The sequence below is a fragment of the Athene noctua genome, chromosome 2, assembly GCF_965140245.1.
Source record: "Athene noctua chromosome 2, bAthNoc1.hap1.1, whole genome shotgun sequence".
Lineage (NCBI taxonomy): Eukaryota > Metazoa > Chordata > Aves > Strigiformes > Strigidae > Athene > Athene noctua.
This window is the reverse complement of record NC_134038.1, coordinates 165932726-165958650: the sequence shown is the minus strand read 5'-3', so window position 1 is coordinate 165958650 and position 25925 is coordinate 165932726. Positions and strand designations below refer to the sequence as shown.

The 25925-nt window shown below is 47.7% G+C and overlaps 1 protein-coding gene across 1 annotated transcript in view; it reads right to left on the bottom strand.

Annotated features, from left to right (window-relative positions):
* Positions 1-25925, bottom strand: part of CCDC12 (coiled-coil domain containing 12) — a 43007-nt gene that overhangs the window by 5248 nt on the left and 11834 nt on the right. The window contains exon 2 of the mRNA XM_074898206.1: positions 10253-10323. Coding sequence (XP_074754307.1) covers positions 10253-10323 — 71 coding nt within the window. The remainder of the gene's footprint in view (positions 1-10252; positions 10324-25925) is intronic.

Sequence of the window (25925 nt, the reverse complement as noted above, 5' to 3'; positions counted from 1 at the left end):
GAGAGCCCCAATGCAAACACAGGAGAGGGCACTTTTATCAGGAAGAAAAATCAATGGTTGAACACAATCATTTTTCCTTCCAGCAGATAGCTGATACCCGGAGCCACTTCCCTGCTAGACTTTACTGATGGAGAACCAAGTGAGATACAACCCAACCCAAAGGCTTGCAAAGCAAAGAGAAGCAAAATAAAGGGTGAAGAAGCTGCAGTCCAAGAGAAGTAAGAAGGTGGTCAGTGCTCAGCTGGCCACACTCATCTGGGAAGCACACAAAAACCCAACCCTGGAGGTCCCTGGTGCACAGCCAGAGGTCCTAACCCTTCCCACGCCATCCCATACTCTCCCCAGCAGATGAATTTTACTTGCAAAGAGTTCGCCCCACGCTGTGGCTGGTGCCATGGAGGTGGTGGCAACACATGGTTGAAGCTCAGCAAAACATAACTGAGATAAAGGCGACCAGCAGACTGGAAACTAGAGCTCAGGCAGATTAGGAGACTTGCTGACGTTTCTCGTGTAATCAAGCCCAGGTCCCCCAAGGCCTTACATCAGTGCAACACTGTGGAACAGAAACAACTTCCCCAGCACTGAGAGAAAGGATGCTTGAGAGATTAGCACATAGCTACAATACCTCCCCCTCCCCGAGGCCAAGAGCACCTTCACCCCACAAAGGTAAGTCACTGTGCAGAGTTTTATGTGTATTTTTATGCACACATGCCCTGGGAGAAGGGATTTATTAAATTAACCTGTACTGATCACCATCAATCCCCAGCCAGAAAGGCAGTTCTTTTCAGGAAGACTGATCTCAGAGGATCAAGTGATAATTTTTTTTGCAGAAGGAAATGCCACCTGCAGGCACACAGAAATCACCGCTCTTCTCTAATTTTACAGACAATCTCCACTTGGCAGGATTTTGTTGCTAACCTGGGAGGCTGGAGGAGGAAGAGGAGCAGCTCATTCATCCAGGAGGGAATAGGACGTCGGGCTGCCATGTATAACATCTGGCCACAGGCTGGCTCATACTCACTGGAGAGGATTTATCTGACAAAGCAGCAGACCCTGCAGAACGCAAACTTTCAATATCTCCCAGACTTTCTAGTCTCCTTAGCTCACATTTAGAAGGATTTACAGCTGAAAGGCAACCAAACACAGACTCCCTAGGGTCAGATCACCTAAAGCAAGAGAGCTATGAGCTAAGCAAGCTGTTTCTTTGAGTCCAGCAAGGTGTTACCATTACACCTTGACGAGAAGTATTTTAAAATCATCGTTTTGCACATACAACGGGAGCTGCAGCTGCTCAGACACAGCCAAACCAGCAGAGAGCTAAGAGGTCTTCTGTTTGCAGCAAAAGCTCCCAGAACCCACATTTCAATGGGCACACACTCCGGAGGTCTGTTTCCTGCTACAAGAAGGGTGTCCAGCCCTTCGTTACGTTGCTACAGGGCTCCAGCACCACTTGGGGAACACACAAGGAAGAGGAATTGAGAGTTCAAATCTGCTCCCCTACACTCTTTCCACCCAGAAAGCCCATATCTCAGCTTGCAAATAAAAGCCGTGTAGTCCAGCACTGGAGGTTTATCCACAAGATTAAAAAAAAATAAAACCCGAAAGGCACAACTTGGCAGATGGGGCGAGCAGCAGCATAGGTCTGGCAGAAGAGGAAGCACCCGACGTGTGGGCGCAAAGAGAAGATCCCCCCACGCCTGCCACCAGTGCTTTCAGATCCTTACTAAACCTGTGCACAACTGCAAGGGCCAGAAGAAAACAAACAAAAAATTGATCCCTCTAATTAACCGTGCAAGAAGAGAGCAGCTCTCGCACCTGCCTCCGGTAATTCTTGGTGCCTGGCACTCTCTGTGGGGTAGGGGATTTCACCATGCACCAGCCCCAGCAGTGCCACGCTCACCAGGAGCGGAAGACTTGTCTCCCCTTTCTTCTGTGCTTGAAAATGTCTACAAAAACAGAGATGAGGAGCAGGGCAGTGCCACCCCAAGTAACTCGAAGGCAGACAAGGGTTAAGGAGATAGATAGATAGATAGATAGATAGATAGATAAGTTACTGGTATTCCACAGAAGTGGGTTAAAGGAAGTTCAGGTGCCAGCAGTTCCTCTAGTGCTGCGTTCCAGAAAGACAGCCAGGCGTGCTTTACAAGTGATGAATTATCCGAGTTCCCACAAAAACACACACAAAAAAAGAAACAACTCAGAGCTAACAACAGGCTCACACGGCAGAACAGGGGAGGTAGGAGCCAGGTTGGGAAGCGCAGTTCCAGGGCACTTCACGGCAAGGCACCAGCATGAACTGGGTGCTTAATGCTTCTCAGGAAGGACTGAGTGCCTGGACAAGAGCTGGGTTTGAACTGTTTGGATTTACAGAATCCCAGAATCATCTGGGTTGGAACGACCTTGAAGCTCCTCCAGCCCAACCATGAACCTCACCCTGACCGTTCCCAACTCCACCAGATCCCTCAGCGCTGGGTCAGCCCGACTCTTCCACCCCTCCAGGGATGGGGACTCCCCCCCTGCCCTGGGCAGCCCATTCCAACGCCCAACAGCCCCTTCTGCACAGAAATCCTTCCTCAGAGCCAGCCTGACCCTGCCCTGGGCAGCTTGAGGCCATTCCCTCGGGGCCTGGCGCTGGCTCCTTGGCTCCAGAGACTCATCCCCCCTCTCTGCCCCCTCCTGGCAGGGAGTTGCAGAGGGCCAGGAGGTCTCCCCTCAGCCTCCTCTTCTCCAGACTGAACCCCCCCAGTTCCCCCAGCCGCTCCCCAGCAGACCTGTGCTCCAGACCCTGCCCCAGTAGAGTAGGCTTAAACTCATGCATGGTCACTAGCAGATTTTATCAGCGTATCTTTGTAAGGGATAGATGCGCCCAGCCCAGATCTCCTTGCACAGCGCTTCCCAGCCCATTTCAGCCCAAATGAGCCAGGATCTCTAGGGCAGGAGGTGGTTACAGCCTTAAAGCCAGCAGTGGGTGCAGGTCTGTGCTGGAAGCTCACAGGACCACAGGAGGATTTGGGTGGCTGTAGCAATTACAGAGGGAAGCGATGGACACAGCCTCCCAGCATTTCCTAAAAGCCCGTCAGGGGTGGCTGTTCCCTATTTTGGGTCAGGAATGCCTCAAACCCACTTTCCACTTGGGCCTGGAGCTCCTAGCTGGGGAATAAGAAAAGATGTCAGCTTTTCTTTGAAGTAGGCGGGTTGGAAATGGTACGGCATGCAGGGTATGTGCAGAATGCAAAGAGCTATCTTGTTGCAGAAAAACACAGGCCACTCAAAGCTGTCTGCGAGGTTGTTTTTTTGCTGTACTCCTCCAGCCTCAAGGGCTTGACGGAGAAAACACCAGTTTTTAATTGACGAATGGATATTTCTAAGCCTTCTGGTGAAGCACCCACTTGTTGATGTCAGGAACACGTGGAATGGGTTTGCCAAGAAACCCTGTAACAGCGATTTCTTCAGATGTCACAGCATCCCCACTCCCATATCACAAAACAGTCACTTGGAGCGGCACCCACTAGACTGCTTCAAGAGCACCTTCCTATTTTTACTTCCTTGAGGACAAGGCTAGGGGCCGAGGAAAGATGGTTAGGACATCTCAATAGGGTTTTTTTTAGTGTTTAGGTGGAAGACAAGCAGAGCTCAGCAGGGCAGATACTAGGAGAAGGCGGGAGTCCAGCAGCATTTGCAGACCCTGCTTATTCTGCCCAGGATCAGAGGTGGGTGTCCTTCACAGCTCTTCACCTCTCGGTCTCCCTCAAGTCCTTCATTTCTCTCTGCTTAAATGCCTCTTGTGTTCCTCAGCATCTGCTCTAGGCACCTGATGAAGCAAGGGGAAAAAAAAAAAAATGCTTCCTCTGCTGCACCATCGAAACAAAGTGGTTTCAAACACCCAGATCCCAGACAACTGATTTTGAAATGCCATGGTAGAGCCTTTCCATTCTTGGGAAGCAATTTAGGGAAGCCTTCGGTGTTTTCAATCCTTTCTCAGGTGTTTCAGGCAATTCCTTTTCCAAAGCCCTGGAAAAATACCGTCTGGTTTGAGATCTGCTGCCCTGTGACCTTCCCAAGCTGCTCCAGAGCCCCCATTTTCAGAGCTTTCCATTTTTGCAACAGCCACTCCAACTTGCTTGAAAACAAATGTCCTGGGCAACCATTTTCACATTGTCCTTTAAAGACGTACCAGCACAAGGAATTTAATTTTATTTCTCTCCAAAGTTCACTTACTTCTGGGTGGTTCTGGGAAGCCACACTCAAACACGTAAAGAAATTACTGCTACAGAAGAGACAAGGGAGATCTCAAATCCTTGAAGGAGTGTTGGTTTGGTGGACACTCCTCTGCTCCATCATGTGCCCCATGAGGGCAAGAAGGTTTGAAGGAGCAGGGACAAGGCAGCCAGACAACGAAGAAAAGCAAAGCAGGAGACTTCTGCAGCTATCCAGGAGGTTTGGGACCCAAGGTGGGCTCTGGCCAAAGCACTGAAAGACTGGAAAGGAGTGGGGATGTTGGGGTACCTGTGGGGCCATGAAGGTGTCCCCTGGGGCAGCACTCAGACTCTCCTCAGTAGCAGCAAACATCTCCTCAAAGTGCCTCTTCCCTTTTCTGTTTCCAATTGCAAACCACATAACGTCATTTTCAAGCTTTTTCTACAGGTCCCCTTATTATTTTTTTTGCCAGGGAAAATTCATTGTATAGTGAGTTTGACTGACAAACTTACTTTCTTTCCTGCCATCTGCAGACCCCATGGAAAGAACCAGATTAAGAGCATTTAGGCAGAAATTTCAGGCTTTGACTCTTACATCCTTTTTGCTCCCCTCGGTCACCAATGCCCAACCTCCTGCACTTCTCTGCAAAGTCAGCCAGCATGTACAGGGTGCTGCGTGATCACCCATGGGTGCTGAGGGAACTCTACAGCACCATCACCCTCCGGGGGCACTGCGAGACTTGCTATACAATAGTCATCAAGCCTGGCACTGAACGAATTTCACAACCCCTTTGGGGGTTTTTTTTGCACTTTGCTTTCCTATTCAGCTTGTCCCCTTGCTTTGACATCTGGGTGCACCCCCTCTTGCTATAGCCGTCCTGGAAGCTTCCCTACAGTTGGGCTGGCTCAGAAGCACGGTCCATGCACCTCCAGGCTGCCTCGTTTCATGCAGCAACCTTTCCAGCAACCAAGGCACACGCTGAGATGATCTGCGTCTGCTTCAACTTAAAAACCAAGAAATGACTTTCATCTCCTGAACGCACACGACGTTAGCCAAGGCTCTCTTCACACTCTCTTGCAGGATGAGATGTCTCCAACACAGAGGTCCAGAGCTGTTGCTTGAGTACGAGGATAAAGTTGTCGCTGTCGTTTGTGGATTCCTCGCCCCAGGCAGAAAAGGAGCAAGCAACAAGAAGAGGCAGAGACTCCTTAGCACCCACTCTCCGAGGAGCAATCTCTTTTCACTGGGAGAGGGCCGCTCCTGCTCAAATAGCTGAGCCTGTCGGAGCACATCCTCCTCCCCAAGCGGCTGCCGAAAGGCACTCGAGGAATGCTGAAACAACAAACGCCTCTATTAACACCACCAGCCCCCAAAACTTGCCGAGGCAGCTGGTTTCTCAGGACATGCTTCTTGAGGGGGAGCACAGATGGGGAGAGACATATCCCCAGGTGTTGCAGGAGACCCGTAAGAGAAGCTTTCCAAAGGCAGGCAGGTGCCACGAGGCTGTCTGGCCTCCCATGCTGCTTTATCAGGCAGCTGAGCGCTTTCCAGGCAGACACAAGCAGCTTCAACATCAGTAAATACAACCAGAACAAAACCCACGTTCGATCTGCAGTGTGGGACCCAGGCTGGGGACGCAGCACCAGGCTGATGGGCAAACCTGGCCCTGCCTGCAGCACCCAGCTATGCTCACGCTTCACCCATCCTCTTCTGGGGTTTCTCCAGCTTCTTCATCTGGTGGTGGGTCAGAAATTATCTGCCACCCTTGAGGCTCAAGCCAAAAAGAGGCCCTGAAGGTACTTCAGTAGCACCTGGATGGCCACAGAACCTCAACATCTTCCTAGCCAGGCTCAAAATAGTGCCAAGCACGACTTTGCTGCAGCTCCGCCCTTCAATAACTACGTTCAGATCCACTGTCTCAGCACAGAGCCAGCACAAGGTCTGTGACCGAAAAGGTGCTCCCAGTAAACTCGGGGTTATGTACAGCCTTGCCCCTGCACTACACCCAGGGCTCTCCCACTGGCAGGTCGGGTGGAGGTCTAAGCACTCAAAATTCAACACCCAAATGCTGTGGTTTGGCTACAGCTGGGCTGTATTTCCAGCAACAACTACTGAAAAAGAGCGGAGTGAGAGGAAGATGCTGGGAACGCACAGCTAAGGGTTGGGTAGGAGGGACCAGGGCTTCACTTCTGGCTGCCCAGCCTTGCTCCGTGCTGCTGGGGGACACGCAGAGGGACACCCAGCCTGTCCAAGGCAAAGCTGGGATCACCAGGCACCTGTTAAACATATCAACAGCCTCTGTTAGGAGGGTGTAGCCAGGCCTCGGACCAGCTGAAGCTCCACGAGGCCTTCCCTGTAAAGGCAGATCACCTCCACCTCTAACTGGAGAGAAGGTCCACAGCATCCTCACAGCTCTGGAAGGGAGAAGGGCTCTGCGCTGCATCAAAATGGGGACAAGCACCTTCAGGAGGGAGCAGAGATCCTGCCAGCTCCTGAATCTCACTGCCCAGCACCCCAGTGGTTACTCCTCGGGTGCATTCAGGCATCTGAACTCCTCCCTTCTTCAGCACTGAGCAGAAGGTGTGATGCTACAGCCTGGCCCCTGCCCACCTCCTCCTGCCACAGGCCCAGCACCTTCCCAAGGAAGGGGACACACGCCAGGGGTCCCTGGAGATGCGGGGTGGTGTCAGAGCCTGACTCCCTGCACCATTATCCAGCAGGACAAGCCCCCAGTGGTAACCAGTTCAGCTGCCCACACACATGGCGATCAAACGCGCCAGGTGTACTCAGCTCAGCCTATGCACAATACTGCTCTCTTCCATAGCTGATTTTTTTTTTTTTTAACTCTCCATTAAGGTCTCCACACCCCAAGATGTAAGGAAGCCCACTGGCACAGCAGTTATCCTTGCTACTACTTGGCTGTCCTGCCAAACTAAGGCCCACACTGAGCAGACTCGCCGCTGCATTTTTTTGTGCAGAGATTAAAAAAAAAAAGTGGTTTTGACCTGCCCTGTGACATTCTTCCTACTGCAAGGGGAGAGATCTCATTTCCCAACCCCTGCCTCCCCCAGCTCCTCCCAGAAATTCATCTCTGTAAGAGGCACAGCACAGAGCTGTAATTTTAAAGGATGACTAAGTGTCGAAACACCAGCAGCTGATTAACAGCAGCTCACTGAAGCTTAATTTTTAGGTAAGTTGAAGAGTTGAAGATTATTTTTTTGTTCCCCTCCCTCTCCAAGCCCTACCTTGGATTTTTATTTACACTTTCAACATCCCTGACGAGCTCTGCTTACAGAACTGCAGCCCAACTTCAAAGCTCAACGCCTCTCTGCTCCCTGCGGGGCAGCAGTGCCGGTCTCCAGCCAGCCATGGCTTTACACAGCGCTCACCTTGCAGATCTCCGAGCCCAAAACCGACTGTTTTTCCCCACGGGAACAGGGCGGAAAAGCCAAAGTCCACCCAAAGTCCACCCACACCCTGTTCCTTGCAAACGCGGATTGCAGGCTGCGCTGTGGCGGACAGTGTTTCCGGCTCAGTGGGCTAAGCATAACTGGTTTAAAAAAAATAAAATAAAATAAAATAACCCAAGCTCTTTGCAATTACAGATATAAACTCCCCTGAGAGCTAAGATCAGAGATAGCCTGAGCTGAAATTGCTGCAAGTGTATCAGGGTTTCCACAGAGGGCTTCGTCAGCACTTGCTCCTGTGGTGGTAGCTTGCAGTGTGAAAGATAAAAACAAGGAACAAAAAAAAAAAAAAGTGGGGGGGGTGGGGAGATCTGAGTATATCAGAAAAAAACCAACAAAACAACAGGAAGCTGCCAAAAAGCGTGTCGTCACATAGGCAGCAAGAAAATATTAGTAAAGCCAGCGCCCAGCAGTTCTGCCCTTCCTAGAGGGTGTATAAAGGGGTGGCACAGAAGGTGCAGCAGCAGGGATGGAGGAGGAAGCAGCCTGCAGCAAAACCCCTGGTTTTCAGGCCAGTTACCACACCTAAACCCCACGTACAGGCCACAGGATTATTTATTGAACCACTAGACTTCCCCTCCCCGTGTCGTGCTCTGGGTGGTTTTCAGCTTGAGAAAGCAGCACAGGATGAGGTGCTCGTTTGGGGTGAGGGAGTTGTTTGCAGGGAAGGCAGAGTTCAGTTACCAGGACACCCCACGTTTCTCAAATTCAGGATAAACACCAGCAGATTATCTCAGTTTACCTTTTGCCACCAGCTAACTGGGCATTAGTGCACAGCAGTTCCCTTTTTCAAAGGGCTGAGAAAGTTCCACTACGCTACTGAGAAATTAAAATCGAAGATGAAATCAAGTCACCTGCTCACTGGCCATCTAGATCTTGTTCAAAACACGTGTCCAATTCCGGCAGCAGAAAAAGGACATTCAACAAGTAAAGCAAAAGCTAAGTATCATCTCAGCCAAATTTGTGATTCAAACATTTCCTGCAGAGCTGATCTTGCTCTAATTTGCCTTGCAAAGTTAAGTTTGGATCCTGACAAAACACGCCGTGGTTAGATAGACGGACAAAGGGCTACAGAATCCTGCAGGAAAACTGATCTGGAAAGAGAATTATTCGCCCCAAAAGCTGCCTCCCCAGAGGCATCACTCCCACATATTTCAGAAGAAGCTCCGTGCCCACATCTGCAGGGAGTTTCATGCATCAGTACAAAGCTGCCTGGAGATGGGAGCTCCTACTCAACACTTTTGCTCTCTACGTACAACCACGGTGAAGTTTCAAGGTCATCTCCCATAGGCAGGGGAAGGCTTTTTGCTGACCCTGCCCTAAGATGAGAGCTCACAAACAAGCACTCGTGGAAAAAAGTGATTTACCAAGTTGACAGCAGCGATGCCAAAAACGTGGTATGAAACCACGTCACCTCCGATACGTTCCAGGCTGCTCAGCAGCGGTTAAACCGCCGCAATCCTCAGCGTGAAAAGTCAAGTCAGAGTGGGGAAAAAAAATATTTTTGTCAAGAGATTTAGCGGAGCAATTCATAATTCCAGTTTGGGAGCAGGAGTGCATCGCTGCTAGCCCAACGATGCCAGCTCATCCCTTGGTAAAGACCGCCCAGGACTGATGCTCCTTGTCAACAGGCCACCACAGGCTGCATCACCTCGCCATGCACCGTATCAAGTGGCAGGGTTGAAAAGCAAGAGCTGTTTATTCATTATTCATCATCATTTCCAAGATCTCTAGCTCCTGTTTCAGCTTCAACCCAGACCTCGTGCCTTTTCCAGTACGAAACCCAACAACAGCAAGCACAGAGAAGTTTTAGCCTCCGTGATGGCTCTCAAGAACCATTCCCACTCCGAGATGCAGGCAGGCTGTTCTCAAGAAGGGATATGCATTTTCTGCCAGGAGTTATTCCCAAGAACCAGCAAGGATTTTGCTCTGCTTTCTCAGCAGAGCACGTGTGCTCATCTGCAGCAGCATCTCTGATACACACCTCCCACAGACGAGGTTTCTAGCTGGTAAAAGCGATGAGAAAAGGTCACGTCCTGCATCTTCAAACCAAACTTTACCTCCCGTCGTCTCCAAAGAAGACCTGACGGCGTTTTTACCAGCAGGAAACCAACTGCAGTCAGCTGGCCCTGCCTGGAGTGACACCCTGCCTCGGTTAATTTTTGTGCTCACGTTTTCCAGTGACAAGAGAGAAGAGCGGTGGGGTGCAGTTAAACAGCCACGCGTACCCTGCGGGCCTCCGTTCATGGGAAAAAAAACCCACCACACTTAATGACACATGCAGGGGACAGAGCTGCAGCAACGGCTGTTGAATTCAAGGGAGCCTAAAAGCAAGGCAGCCAACATTTCTGATGGCACCACCTTCCCCCTGCTACCCCCAAAAATGCTGCCAGTCAGCCCCAGGCTTTTCCTCTTTATTCCCCCAACTCAGATCATTTACACCATGAGATCAAAATCACACTAAAAAAAAAAAAAAAATTTAAAAAATTTCATGTTAGAAGCCAAGCACAGAGCCTAATCAGCAAACACAAGAGCAGCACCTGAACAATACATACAAGAGAGACAAGTGGGAATAAATAAATAATTACTTGTGCTTGACGGTCTCCTCTTCATCATCTTCTCTGAGCTGCTTGTTCTCACGTTCGCCGCTGCCCTTATTCTGAAAGAAGAAGTTGATCTGTCAGGCCTTGGCCTCTCTGGAAATGACAGAGAACAAACAGCAGTCCAGAAACCCTCCCAGAGGGCACAGGGCAAACAGTAAGGCGCAGTTTGAAATTAATTTTAAATGATGACACATTTAAATTAAGCCTGTTTTCCTTTTTTTCCCCCCCTCCTTTTAGTATTCTGCTTGTACAGACAGCACGATAAACAAATGTAAGAACAGGTAAGGTAAATTTAATTTTCCTCTCAGAGGCAATCACACCGCTCAGTGCTGATATCCCCCTGACTACTGGTCACTGCATCAACTCAGAGAGCAAACGGCAGGTTGCAATCAATAACAGAGCTCAGAAACCTCGTCCTGTGTTTGAATTACCACCTCACGTTAAATGGCAGAGCAAAAGGAGAACAGGGCACGGAGCAAAAGAGAGGACAGCCAGCAGCCATGTACGCCTTCACCGTGTCACTGGGGCAGGGACCTGAAGTTAAATCCCACGCTCCCTGATCCAGAAGAAAGGATGGATATTATTGTGTTGGTTGAAAGGAACTACAGGCAGACATGAGAGAGAATAAAAGCTCAGGAAGTGAGCAAGCCCCTGCTCGGCTGGCTCGTGATGCAGCAGCTCACCTGCAAAAGGAGCACACACCAGCAGGCTTCACACGAGTCCCTTTTCCTTCTCCTAAGTAATCAATTTGGACGTTTTAACAGGTTGTGAAACAAGGTGGCAGGAATCAAATAGCAATCGGCACCACAAAGAGTCTAATTTCAGCTCGAGAAACACCGTGCAGTGACATAAATCAAATTTCTCTTTAACAGGGTGTTACAGTATTGTGAAGAAGCTCATTTTGCATTATCCAGACACTGGCACTAACAGCTATTACTCGAGTTACCAATTATATGTATTATCCAGACAGGCACAGATATTGAATGTTAACAATAACGAGCTGGAAAGGGTTTTGTTGGGCTCTTACACTGATTAACTAACTTCATTCAACCGCTGAACAAAGTATGCTTCATGACAAAGACATCTGCCTGTATTTTGCAGGGTATATTGTTATAGCAAACGCAATGAACGAACAACTTCCAAGGAAGCTGTTGCTCTTCTGATTGAACTCCTCCATCATCCTCCAAAGGAAAAGCAAAATGTGGCAGTTCTAGACAGATTAAGTCTTTATTTGCTTGAGCGTGGCTGGTTTCAGGAGTATTACCCAAGCTACCTGGTAATAAATACACAGTGTTTCTAATCTCTGGCTACAATTCACGTGGCCACAAACACACGGGGGCTGTTGTGCCAACATTCATCTACCTTTCAGTAGGAATAGCTCACAGAGCAGAGGAATTATTATCAAGAAATGTCCTTTCATCACATTGCAAAGGTTACCGGTCCTTTTCACACGGTTCAAAGAGATGAAGCACTCTAGGTCAGTCTGTTCAAAGTCTTTTTTCAACCCTGAAATAGGTTCACATCCTTCTTTGGAAAATTGCAAGGAAAAATTGGCTATAACCAGAACACGACCAATATTATTTTCAGATCAGAAATTAAGTTACTTGCTCTGTTAAAAGCTTCACTAGAGAGTTCAGACATCTAACAGCCAACTTCAGGATACCAAAATTATTTACCAGCTAAACTTATTCCTAACCTCTGGAGGGACCAGTAGAGTTTCCCTAGTGAACAGCTTGCTTACCACATGCATCTTGACTCTACAAACTTTAAAACTCTATTCTGTGACCTAGGTTAAAAATTAGATTACACGCAAACAGGGAGGTGAGCCAGGAAATAGCTCAGGTCTGGTTCAGCCCCATCTGTGACTGGAGTTTCAGATTCAGCTCCTGATCAAAGGGCAAGAAACAGTCCTGTCTTTTTAGAAAGAGAAAAAAAAAAAATAAAAATCTTTCCTAAAACCAGTGTTTAGTTCAGGTTTTACTCCCTGATTGTCATTTTCAGTCCCTAGTAACCTTGTGATACATGCACAGAAATTTCATATTCAATAAAGACCATGAGCTTGGCTTGGTAAGAGCAAGAGCAGCCTGCTGTAACTTTCTGCTGTGAGCTTAGTCCTAGGTAATATTTAGAAACCCTCCAGTCCAAGTTATTTAAAGTTGTGGGAAGTACCTTCTTGCACTCTAAGTCCTTTCTCATTGCTTTCATCTCTTCATACTTCTAGGGCATGCATGTAGAGCCTGCATTCCCCTTCATTCTCGCTACAGTTTTATCCAGGAGGATTATATGCAAGTTTTGAAATCCTAAAGAGATATTTGACAAAAATATTCCCATCAAGCCGTGGCTTTTCTTCCCACCACAAGCCTGCACTCCTTGCAGCGCTGCAAACCTTTCTTTTTGCCGTATGCTGAAATAATACGATATTGAAATCCTACCACTCTTCTAGAGCTTGACCAAAATCCTCAATTCCAATTTATTCCCCATTACCACCCAAATATTTTCCTGTGGGGAGGTAGCACGTGCAGGGGGAATACAGCACAGAGTAGCTCCCTACCCACATGGTGATATTCCTAGAAAAATCAAGCACGCCACCACCAAATGCAATTTTGTGCCACAAGTGCTGCAGTGCCTTCAACCAGGGACTTTTTCCCTGCTAAGCATCTCCTTGTAGCACCTTCTCAGACAGCAGGGAGCAGGCACGCTGCCCCTCAGTAACGAGTGCACGGGAGCAGGAGTGTCCCTGGGGATATTGTGAGCTGGGAAAAAAAAATGTGGGCCCTCCTGCACTTCAGCAGAAGTAAACAAAGGATAATGAGGATTGCAGCACAGTTCAAGGATACGGTGTAACGACACATGAGCATTTCCAGCCTGTTCATCATGGTCAGGAATGTCCTCTAAATTATATTCCCTTCCCTCATCCACCACTAATCAGGATTCACCAGATAGATCAGCGTGCAAGTGGAACACCAACGAGGTCTGAAACGGATGACTAAAGTCAGGCTTCTGCTCCCCCCCGCAAAAAGAGAAATAAATGCTGGTTCCCTGTTTGCACAAGGTCTGTAAACAAGATTTTGGTTTCATGAGCAGAGTGACAAAAAACCCCCAGCCATGGGGCTGAGGTGACATGTGGCAAAGAGGCCATAAACCTCCAGCAGCATCGGGAACCCCTCGCAGTTCTGCAAAGAGACAGCTCATCACCGACTCTACAAAAAAAAAAAAAAAAGAAAAAAAAAAAAAAAAAAAGAAAGAAGAGGACCACTGCTCCTCTTGCAACTGCTGAGCTTTTTGCTTGCATTTCCAGGCAGGCTGTGCTGCCTTCCCCCTGCACACTCTCCTTACGCACAGCTTACCATGAAGGCTTCCTGTGCTGCCTTCAAGCACGTGAATTCACGCAAGCTGAAAAAAGGCAGTTGTAAGACAAGAGTGGCTTGCTGTAGATGCTGCATAGAAGGAGCTGTCACAGGTTTTTAAATATCCATATAAACTACAGCTGATTCAAAGTGCTTCTTGACGGTTTTAGGCTGCAGCCGGCAGCAAGTGGGGTGTATGGCTAGCATCCCTCCTCTGCTTTCCACACTTCCTCGGGCAAAATGCTGGGGTTTCCTGCTGGATGAGCAAGATGAACTTTCAATTGCTTCAGCAAAAAGAGGCAATTGAAGTGCCTGCAGCCTTGAGAGACGTAACTGTGCAGAACAGCAGCAGGACAGGGAAAGGAAAGGACTGATTCTGTGCTCGCCACAGCTTTGTAGAATCATAGAATCACAGAATCATTCAGGTTGGAAAAGCCCCTTGGGATCATCGAGTCCAACCCTCAGCCCGACTCTACAAAGTTCTCCCCTACCCACATCCCCCCACAGCTCATCCAAACGACCCTTAAACACCCCCAGGGATGGGGACTCCCCCCCTCCCTGGGCAGCCTGTTCCACTCTCTGACCACTCTTGCTGGGAAACGTTTTCTCCTCATGCCCAGTCTGACCCTCCCCTGTTGCAGTTTAAAGCCGTCCCCTCTTGTTCTGTCACTAATTCCCTGTGGGAAGAGCCCAGCCCCAGCCTCTCTGCAATGTCCTTTCAGGGAGCTGTAGAGAGGGATGAGGTCTCCCCTCAGCCTCCTCCTCCTCACACTGAACACTCCCAGCTCCTTCAGTGGCTCCTCACAGGATTTATTCTCCAGGCCCTTCCCCAGCCTCGTTGCCCTCCTCTGCCCTCGAGATCTCTCTCGTATTGAGGTGCCCAAAACTGGACACAACACTCCAGGTGTGGCCTCACCAGTGCAGAGCACAGGGGGACTGTCACCTCCCTGCTTCTGCTGGTCACGCTATTTCTAATACAAGCCAGGATGCCGCTGGCTTTCTTGGCCACCCGGGCACACTGCTGTCTCCTGTTCAGCTGCGTGTCAATGAGAACCCCCAGATCCTTCTCTCTCAGACAGCTCCAGCCACACCTCCCCGAGCCTGTAGCCATGCAGGGGGTTGCTGTGGCCCAAGGGCAGGACCTGACACTCAGCCTTGTTGAAGCTCATAACAGAACAGCTTGATCTGTTCGATCTAGTAACAGATTTAATTTAATTTATTCCCTGTTACCACCGTAATATTTTCCAAAGTCATGGTGATATTCCTAGAAAAAAAAAATTACGTTTGATCCCCTTAGAGATCATTCCTCCTCCAGGAAAACCAGAGATGCACCCCACTGCTCAGCAATGCCCATACAAAAGCTTTACCCCAGCAAACCTTTCCTGCGTCCCCTCTCCAGGTAGTTACCCGTAGCGTGCCCTGAAATTATATTCAAAACAAACACGCTCCACTTCAGTCTGAAATAAGTCAACCAGATTCTTCAGGGAATACCCATCAGAAATCCCCGGGGTATCAACAGAGAGCTGGGGCAGAGCTCTGTGTGACACTCCTGTCCTCACAGGTTGGCCCAGCATCATCTGCAGAAGGACCATGCATGTGTCATCTGCTGCTGTGCAGGGGCAGCCAGAGCAGCTCCCACCAAGTCCAGCAGTGCTCTAAATTAACCTGGCTAAGATACAAAGCCTCTCTTGTTCACGTCACCTTGTCTGAGCATAGCTGAGAGATGCCACTGAGAGAGCCATTAATAAGCAGACAGAAAAGAGAGGAAATAATGTTCCCTTGATATTCTGCTTAATGCAGAAGCGGATGATGAACTGCCCTTGCAAAGAGAAGCAATGGGGGTTTGCAACCATCATCTCCTTCCTCCTCTGCACAACCAGCTGTGCAGGCAAGGGCTGCACCAACGGGAAGGAGCTTCCCCCTCCAGCCACTCCTACAGGGGCAGAACCTGAAACCGCACACAAGATACAGAGCCTGCCGCAAGGATGCCGTGTCTCTGCAGGAGCAAAGGGTTGTGGAAAGCAGCTCCCATTACCGTGATCATTTATCAATGCCGAGGCAGCCTATCAAACATGTAACTTACAGCTCCATCTTTTACCGCTGCCCATCCCTCTCCTCTTTCTTCTCTGCCCACACTGGATTTAGCAGATCCCTCCGGTCTTCAACACAGCAGCAACGTCTTGGGGTTCTCCACTTTGCTCTGAATTTTTGCCTTAAGATCTGCCCCTTTCATCATCCTCTTCAAGTATTTCTGTTCAACAAGTTGTCACAACTTTCATTTCTTAACTCACAAAAGGAAGCATTCCTCCCCAAAACAGCATTTGCCCTAATTACCAGTTCGTCCTTCAAGTGTTTTAATGCTTTGTTTGCTGGTGGGCACTCCTCATAGGTGTTGCAGCAGCAACTCAACTCTTACCACTTTTCGGTTCAACTTCATTTTCTCACGTTTCAAACCTAAATGCCACAAAGGGAGCCAAAAATAACCCCTCTGCCCTTCCACTCTCACTCTAGAGACTCCCCTTTTCAAGGCACCCTGTGGCGAGGTTTTTATTATTAAGTCATGAGATTGGAGAGACACACACACAAGTCTACAAGACTGTTCGCCAACTGCCTACAGACAAAGTCATTCCCATCCTTTAGTCTTTGGAAGGAGACACTCTAGAGATAAACTCCCAACATTAAAAAGCTTGCTGGCTCGTAGTCTCCTACCTATTTTAATTCGCAGACGTCGGAACCAGCAATCCTTGGCTTGTAGCTACCAACACAAAGACTTTTGCTCCATGGACACCCACTCTTCACAGAGATCTGAGATGAAAAGAGTCTAATCCACTACCTGTTCAAGGCATAAATCCAAGAAGATTTGCATCAGGTTGTTCAAAGAAGGGTGTCAGCTGCCTCTCTGCAACACCCTCAAGGCCCAGAGCAAGATTTACATGGGATCAGTTAATAGCTTGTGCTCCTAGCTGAACATCTGTGGGGAACTGGATGATTCCTGCAAAGTTCAGAACCCGGGTCCTGCAAACCTGGGATGTAAACCCATTCCATTTGTTTGTTTTCCTCCTAGCCAGCACCAGGCAGAGAAAAGAATCTGACAGTTCAGAGATGAACAGTGACAACTTGGTAAAAACACTTTGTAAGCACAGCTGAGCAGAGGGAAAGAGGAAGACTCCTGGGTCATTATCAAGGGGATGAGTCCATCTGTCGCCACCCACAACCCACAGTCCTGCAAGGCAGAAGTTTTATTTGCCTGCTAATGAACAACTGGATTTTATGGAGCTCCTGCTGCAAAAATATCAAGCTTCTCCAGCATTTTGGGGAAAGCACCAGATTTCATGTTCTACCACTTCCTGGACTTCAGGCAGGTCATATCACAAAGCAGGAGGTAAGCCCTGAAAATCAGCAGAGAGGAATGCGGTCGAGGAAGGCATTTCTATCATCTCCTCTCCTGGTGTACAGCCAGACTTTGCATATGAAATTACAAAACATGAGACTTATTTTGCCTGCAGTAAAGCGAACTCTCCTACCCATCATGTGCTTCCCTGCATGTGGAGCAGGTCTCAGCTACCAGCGAGAATATCTGCTCTGGGGAATACAACATTTTGAGGAATATGAAACTTTCCCCTGTGCTTCAGCACATTATCATGCTTTTTTCTTGCTGGTAGAAGCCTGCCCAGCTATTTGGTTCCTTCCACTGTAATAACAAGGGAAGGAGTTCACTTTGCATCGCATTCAAAGATGGAAGCCCAAAAGGGATGCTTAAATCACCTCACCTGACTTTTAAAATGCCTCTGATCAGGGAAGTCTCAGCCAGTTATCCCTATGCTGTGGCAATCCGCATCCAAATGAAGCATCTTTTCCAAGAAAAGGGAAAGGACACAACCTTATCCTGAAGACAGCAGGTGGAGGAGCCACCCCTTTCTTTGGCAGCTTCTCCTCTTAAAGCCCATCCAAAGCTTATTCCCAGTTGTTGGTTCCTGCCATCACTCACTTCCCAAGAGCATTTTGTACCTGAGCTGTTTCAAGGGTGTAAACACTTGTGCACTAGGATTGAGGACACTTCTCAAATCTTTTTGATCAACTAGATTAACGCGGCTTGCTCTCTCTGCACCCCCAGCCCACCACTAACTTTTTCAGATGTCTCCAAATGCCCACGTGAACCAGGGCAACACAGAGGGGACACCATCCCTCCCCCAACACATGCATCCTTCTAAACACAGCTGGTTTCCTGGAGATCAATCCATTTTATGGATAAACCCTGTATTTTTCCCATGCAGGTGTGCAGAGAACAGATCCCCGTGCCCTGCAGCCCCTTTTTCTGCAAAGAGCTCATAGGGTTTTTTAAAAAAAAAAAAAAAAAAAAAACAGGTAACAATAGCTACTGGGACCTCACCAGCCTTCGGACTTTGAGTCAGCTCTCAAGTCAGCAGAAAGTTCACACATATTTCCAAATGACTAATGGAAATATTGGGTGCACAGGCCCCAAAAAGCAACACTTCTGCCAGATGATGATTCCTCGTTGACAGCCATTAAGCTATCGGTTAATCCATTCCAGAGCTGTCATTTTTAACCTGCATGTTGTGCAACACTAACCCTTCCCTAATTCAAATTTACATGCCAAAAAAAAAAAAATTGACACTCCCTGTTTCTCACTCTTGGTTAAAAGAATTGCAAATCGGGCTTTTCATCATTGGGCTCAACACCAGCAGCAGTCAAACTGGCTTCACCCAAGTTAAGTCTTCTTGCCTTTATTTTAAAATAGTGGTGTTTTATTAGCGCTTTTCCAGTCCTTTGGAATTTATCCAGTACTCAGAAAAGATTTCAATCAAAAATTGAAAGCAAGCGAGCTAACAATCTCTTTGGCTGATTATTTTAGGATTCCTAGGTGCAAATTACCTACAACTGCTGATTTTAAGTGGCTTTGCTAGATGTCATAACATCCTCTCATCACTGTTGGTCTGGAAAGCAGCTCATCATTCCCATACAACACAAGTGTGTCACTTGACTCCTTCCTAAATACACTTTATAAACTGAAGCTTGTATTTGTTTCCTTCTCTTTTCTTCATCATCTTTTAAATTTTTGTCTCTGAAGGACTGCTTCCCCCTCTAATCAGGGTTGGCCTTTGCTTTACCAAATTGCCGCGTTTTGGTATCTGCCTAAATCTTCCAACTGGCATTTCCACTGCTCCCCAGCTTTAGCAGAGCTGCTCTTTCAAATCCCCCAGGCTACTTAGCCGGCCCTGTGTGCCCATATTAAATGCAACCCAGCCCACAGCTAGCCATCCCCAGGCAACCCCTAAAAGTCAACAAAATGACCCAACAGCTTCTCCTCTCCCCGAGAACTAATATCAACTTATTTTCCTTGGGGATTGACCAGAATACTAAAGATCTCCTTATCTTTCATTTAAGGCTTAGAGGATGGTCACGTTACCCGTCAAGTGCTTCTTTGGCACAAATAACTGTCTCTTTTTGAGGAGTTAAAAAGAGGTCAGAGTTGGAACAAAGCAGGTTTGATCTCTCAAGCTATTCTTTGCCAGCTGAGCTGTAGCCGCTCCTATTCCCACTTACTGGCTGCAGAAAGCCAGCCCCGGGGAGCCCATGCAAGGCAAAGTGCTAGCACTCAAACCAGCAGGAAAAGCAACCCCTCCAGCAGCCTGTCCGTATCTCCGACAGCTGGGAAGCTCACAGATCATACAGTCTGATTTTCTACAGAACACAAGCAGACAACTTCATCCAAGTAAGGAGCATTCATCTTGACTGGTGGTTACATCCACCGTTTTCCTTGGCATTTCTTTGTCCCGAAGCATACGTGGCAGTGAGGTCAGCTACAAGGTGAGGACAGAGTTACGGTGCCTTGCTCCAAGCGTGGCACGTACTAGTTCTTTCTACTTCCCGCTTGGCCAGAATTTAAGCTTAAATGTCCTTGAAGTCTGGCAAGGCACCGCTGAGCAGTCCTGCTCTCATCTCCCCGCTCTTTCAAGACGTTTAATGCCAGAATGCAAAAAGCTAGGTCACTGAGTAGTCGAAGAAATGTCATTGAGTAGCTAAAGGTTTCAATTAGCAATAAAGCATGTTTTAAAACCAACAGTTACAATTCTCTAAGCAGTCAAAATAGGGATCTCATAATAACATTTTACAGCAGAAAGTTCCAAACATAAAAACGTCATTAAAGTATATTCAGTACCCGAGATTCACCGATATTTTTCAAAAGCTGTTTGGAATCCATTTGCTCATAGCAACCCTTGCGGTAATTGTATAAAAACATGATTTTTAAGAGCCGGAGCTTCTGTGTCCCTGCTGCTTTTTCCTTTATTGAAGTCCTAATCCTCGTTCAGTTACTATGGAAATGGTTAAATCAGAGCCCGAACAGCATGACTTCCCCTAAGAAACAAACCCAAGGAACAAAACTGCCTCAGAAAATTAAACCCCTTGGTTTATGTCCATGCCTCCAAAAAATAACTTCACATTTCCAAAAGGAAAGGTATTTTTAATATTTTTTTTTTAATCATTGTGTTGTTTATATAGTAAACAAGCACACGTATTTCTTCCCTTCAAATAAGCCAGAATGACTCCTCAATGGCTGTGGTTTACTGTTTTCACTAGACCTATTATCACGATTTCAGAATCTGAGTGTTTGCATTGCAAACACTGCATAGCAAAGACTGGAGAACATTTCTGGCAGCAAGTCGCCGTCCCCCCCGTGAAATTAGTGACACAGATATTCCCCTGAGATCAGAACTACAAACTTTTTGCTAAGAAAACGCATATATGAAAACCCATGAGTTTCAATTAGACGTAGAAAGCTTGAGGGGAAAGAAATAGGCACTTTTGAGCGGGAAGAACAAGACGTTTCAAAGCCAAAACACTTTTTCCAGGCAACGAAGAGCTGGAAAAGCCATGAATAAGATTCTCCATTCAAATATGGTAGAAATGTCACTAACTCCTTTCCATGTAAGACACTGTCAATGCAAAAAATCTAAACTGCACAGAACAAGAGCACTGGGGGTTGCTGGCTGAACCAACTTTGTGAACGATGGGCATGTGCATGCATCAGTGTGGCCGATACTAGGCATTCACTAGAGGCACTCTTGGTGGTCATTAGAGGTGCTTGGCCTCTGCCTTCAGATCTGGTGTGAATGATGAGTCTTTTCCCAATCCCTGTGCCAAGAATCTCCCATAATCCTCCCTATTAACGCAAAACGTTAACGCGAGGCTTTCCTTCACGTGAACACGCCCTCCGCAGAGAAGCCACGGCCGTGGTGTGAAAGCCACGGCACGCTGCTAAGAAATATCTTAGGGAGGCAGCAGGGAGCCTCACCATGCTAGCAGGGAAAGGCTCACTCCTTGAGGGAGAACAGATGGAGCTGCCAATTTGCAGAAGCATCAAATAATTAACATTTGAGAGGTAGGGTGGTGCTCTTCTGAGGTCTGACTCTAAAATCGTTTTTCCTCCCGGGAAATCTGCAGAACCAGAGCCACTCACTTAAATGCAGCAAATGCTCATTAGGGACCACTTACTTCCCAGTCTGCAAAGATGCAGGAGGACCATCCATCCTTGGAATGGCAGGGCAAATGCATCTGAAGATGGGCAGTAAAGCATCACTCCCTAACACCCACTAACACGAGTGCTGGTATCGGCAGTGGAAAGTTTTGTGGGTTTTGTAGGCTGTGTTCAGAGCTCTGACACGTTTGAGAAGATACAGCCAGCCTTTCTGAAAAAGCAATGCTGGCAGCAGGCAGAGCAGACCATTACAGCTTGTTCTACCAACGACAAAACTTCTTTATTTGAATCTGACAGGTTAACGTGCTTGCAAGAGTCATCCCGTCCTCCAATAAAAGCCGTTGATTTACAGGACACAACACTCAGGAATCGGCTGAATCTCTACCCAAAAAGGGGTTTTAACTCAAGAATTAATTATGTTTGTGCCAGAGAAAAAATGTGCCTGTTTTAACCCCTGTCACATTTTCACTGTCACATAATTATTTTCTACTATCCGGGGAAAAAAACTAAAAAATAAAACAATTAAAAAAACCCAACCACCTGCTAGTCGTATTCCAGTGGAGAAGCCATCACTGCAGACAGGCCAATGTTCCAGTTATCTTCTTGTTTTCCTCTGGGGTGGGAGGGAAGAGAGGGTCAGGCAGGCTTTGTCGGATTTTAGAGGCATTTCAGTGAGTTAATTTGTCACTTCTGTTGCTCTTGGATAAAAGCAGAAACAAAACCAAACGCTACACATGGCCAGTTTCATTTCTCCAAGGAAGGAAAAAAAAAAAAGAAAAAAGAAAAAAAAAAAAGAGGGGGCAGGAGGGAATGAGAGAGACTACAACCAGCTTTGTGTTTACGCACCAAGACCTTCTTGAAACGTTAAAGGTTTGCTGCAGCCAAGAAGCTCCACACACGAATCTTCCCAATCCCTTTTTTTTTTTAAAAAAAAAGTTAGATAAACTACCGAGCGTTTCACAAATGTAAATCACAGCTTTGCACGCACTAATTAAGCAGTGCTGCTTGGGCGCAAGACTAATCTAACTCTGCATTTTTGGAGCTGATGATTAACCTATTTTCTGGAGGTCATTTTTTCCTCTTCATAAATTAAACAAAAAAGCCCGTTGAAAAGCAACGCCAGCCGGCCATGCAGCTCTCCAGCTATCCTACCATGGGCTTTTCTTTGCTTTTTTTTTGCATTCGACTTTCTTCTCCAAAGCAAAAAGCTGCTGGGAAAACGTGACAGAGATCACCAGGACCATCCCATCTTCATTAGTATTATAAATTATTTGCTATGCGAGGACTAAATTTTAAAAGAAAATTCCTCAACTAACAGCAACCTTACGTTTGTAGGGCGAAAGGAAGGCCCGGCCATTCATTCAGGCTTTTTACAACACACGTTATTTCAGCAACGAGATTTTAATTTTCTCATCCGTGAAATTGGGATGGTTCAAAGCCACCCGAGAGGGATGCCGGGAGGCTAAAGGAACACACAGGCTTTGCAAATAACTCAACAATTTCATAGATGGTGCAACCCAGGTATTTACAGTCCAGCACTAAAGTAATTGGGCGTTGCAGGGAGACACGGCATTAATAACTGCAGTTTCTCTTTTGTGATTCACACAAGGTCATGGCCACAGGGGACTCCCAAGACGTGGACCAAACTGGCTGAGAACAAAACCCTTAATTGGAAAACAAAATAGTTCCTTGCAGAAGTATGGACACAAAGCCTCCTTTGACCCTTTCCTTCTCCATACACCGCAATCCTCCACCAGGCTGCGGTGGATGATAGAATCACAGAATCATTTTGGTTGGAAAAGACCCTTAAGTTCATGGAGTCCAACCATTAACCCAACTCTGCCACAGCCACCACTAAACCGTGTCCCTCAGCACCACACCTACACGGATTTTAAATACCTTCCAGGATGGTGACTCAACCCCTTCCCTGGGCAGCCTGTTTCAGTGCTTGATAACCTTTCTGGTGAAGGAATTTTTCCTGATATCCAGTCTAAAGCTCCCCTGGCACAGCTTGAGGCCATTTCCTCTTGTCCCATCGCTTGTTACTTGGGAGAAGAGACCAACACCCACCTCTCTGCACCCTCTTTCAGGGAGTTGTAGAGAATAAGGTCTCCTCTCAACCTCCTTTTCTGCAGTTCCCTCAGCTGCTCCTCACAGGACTTGTGCTCCAGACCGTCCACCAGCTTTGCTGCTCTTCTCTGGACACGCTCCAGCACCTCAATCTCTTTCTTGTAATGAGGGGGCCCAAAATCCAAAATCAAACACAGTATTTACAGTGTGGCCTCACCAAGGCTGAGCAAGGGGGATGATCACTGCCCTAAGTCCTCCCGGCCACACTATATCTCATACAAAACTACTTCTCTCCTTCTGATGGCAGGGGAGGGGCAGTGCCGAGCCACCTACAGCCACCACAAAGCATCTGCCCAGCTGATATTTCAGGATTGGGTTGAAAACTCAGTTCAGTTCAGGGCCTCGTGTTTTTTGGGTAAGAAACAAATATTTTCACTCAAACTCTGTATCTTTAGCTCATCAAACTGGGCAGTAACCCCGGGGTTGGGACACTAAGTCCTGACCTGCTGCTGACTTGTTTTACAGCAGAACAACCTAATATTCACTTTTCCAAAGAGCCTGAAACATAGGGAAGACATAGTAGCACGAAGTATCAAGTCCTCAAAAGCTGAACTTTGCATTATTTTTTTCAAACAGCACCAAATGCAAGTGGTCCCCCATATTGCTGTGTCTCTGGTTTTAATTTTATTCTTTTTAAGAGTCTGACAACCTCTATGAACGTTTAATTGTTCATTCAGACACCACGTGAGATGCTGAAACCCCTGCAGTATAGTAGCAGCACACCAACAATCCAGACAAGGGAGTCAGCAGCAAGTATGACCCCAAGCAAGCAACATGGAAATTTGGCATAAGTACCCGACACGGAAAATGGGCAAAACAGAGTAGATGGTTAACGGGAACATTAAGGGCTCTTCAACGGGAGGTCAACAAGAACCTCGGCTATTTGTCTCGTTGGGAAACTGCCTGGAGAAAGGCTGAATTCCCCAGCGTCACGGGGGAACTGCTGCAGGTACATCCAGAGAAGAGCAGCACGGTCTGACCGCTCACATGGGGACGTCCCTGTCGGGAAAAGCAGCAGCGGTGCCTCACTGTATGGAGCAGAAGGAGCTCAGACATACCCACAGGATGCACACTGCAGCTCCAAACAAGCATGTTTTCCCATAGCTGGGTCTAATTTCTACCTCTCTGAAACAGCTCTAAGGCAAGGAGAATAACGTTTTGTGCGGGGAAAAAAAACAAGCCCTGAGCATTCCCTCAAAAAAAAAGGCAAAAACGCAGCTTTTGCTGGCCTTGTCTCCAAATTCTTCACATGGCCACAACCAGTCAGAAATTAAATGGGAAGGGAGAAATGCTCCTCTTCCACCTGCATCAAGGCTGCAGGAGGGAATGAGCACACAGTTTCCCCAAAGCCAAGCACGGCCTGATTAACGCTCAAATCGTGTGGAACAAAAATGTTTTACCCGTCCATCTGCTCAAAGCCTGCGCTGAGTAATCCCGACCACACGACACGCGATGCATTTTGCCAACGGGGTCAATTATGTCATTCTCTCACCGCCGTCTTTTGGAGAGACAGCGGTTAAGAGATGGGAAACCTTTAAACCTTTTGTGCCACTGTTACTAATTGCTGCTGGTTGCAGGACAGGAGGGATTCCCCCAGCTTCCCCAGGTCACAGAAGCTCTGCAGATCCCTGCCTGACTCGTAGCAGGTGGTCAGGCTCCACGCTGCTCTCTATCCACCTGCAACTCATGGCAAGACCAGCCGCCCCTCGAGTGCTGAAGGGATTCATGTCAGAGCAACACAGGTGGGTGCACTGAAGAAAAGCAAGTTTTGGGGGAGTCCAGCATTGCCCAAAGATGAACAGGAGCACTGCACCACAGAGAACACTTGCTGGAAAACTTCAGTCTCGAGTGCGTTTCAGATTCATTGAATCAATTATTCTGGATGCCTCTGTGCCAGTTCCATGTGTTTTCACTCAAAATAATCCCATCACACTCCGTACCTGGAGACAGGCTGTCCCAGGCTTAAAAATAAATATATCTCAGCTCCTGGCTTGGTCAGAAGCCTCCTTTCAGCCTGTCCCCATTCCCATCCAAGGGGGCCATGCCAGAGCCCCCCTGCATCCCCAATCCTCCATCCATCCCCACCAGCCTCACCTCCCGATCACCAGCGCTCACCTCACCCCGTGGGAAACCACTTCAAGGGCTTACTCTCCCACAGAAATTAAACCAAACCAACAGAACAAAAAGAAAAAGAAAAAAAAAAATAAAAGCCTGTTAGATTCCTGAAACAGTTCATGGTGGGGTCAAACACGTGCCAGCACAGGCAGGATGCAGCCACAGTACGATCCACTCGGACGGGTGTAAAAGGTTGTTAAACTCCAGCCTACAGCCACAGTTTCACAGATACACAAAAGCCAGCGCTTAAACAAAGGTCTTGCCATCCTCCTCCCCACCCCTCCTTGTTTGCAAGGTCTCCCTGTGAACCTGATCCAGGAATCGAAGCAGAGAAACCAAGCGTTTCCTTTTTCCTGCTGGGTTAGTTTTAACCTGGCTAGGTTTGTTTTAACCTCAGCTCACCAGAGGGAGGGCAGAGACAGCAGTAAAAGCAGGACCGCTTTCTTCCCCCGTAGCATTGGCTTATGTCTGCATGGCAGCATCTTGGGAACTACAGCCGAAGCAAAATACTTGCGTTTATTTGGCTCCCTTGCACAAAACCTGTCAAACAGTGCGTGGAGGAGACAGC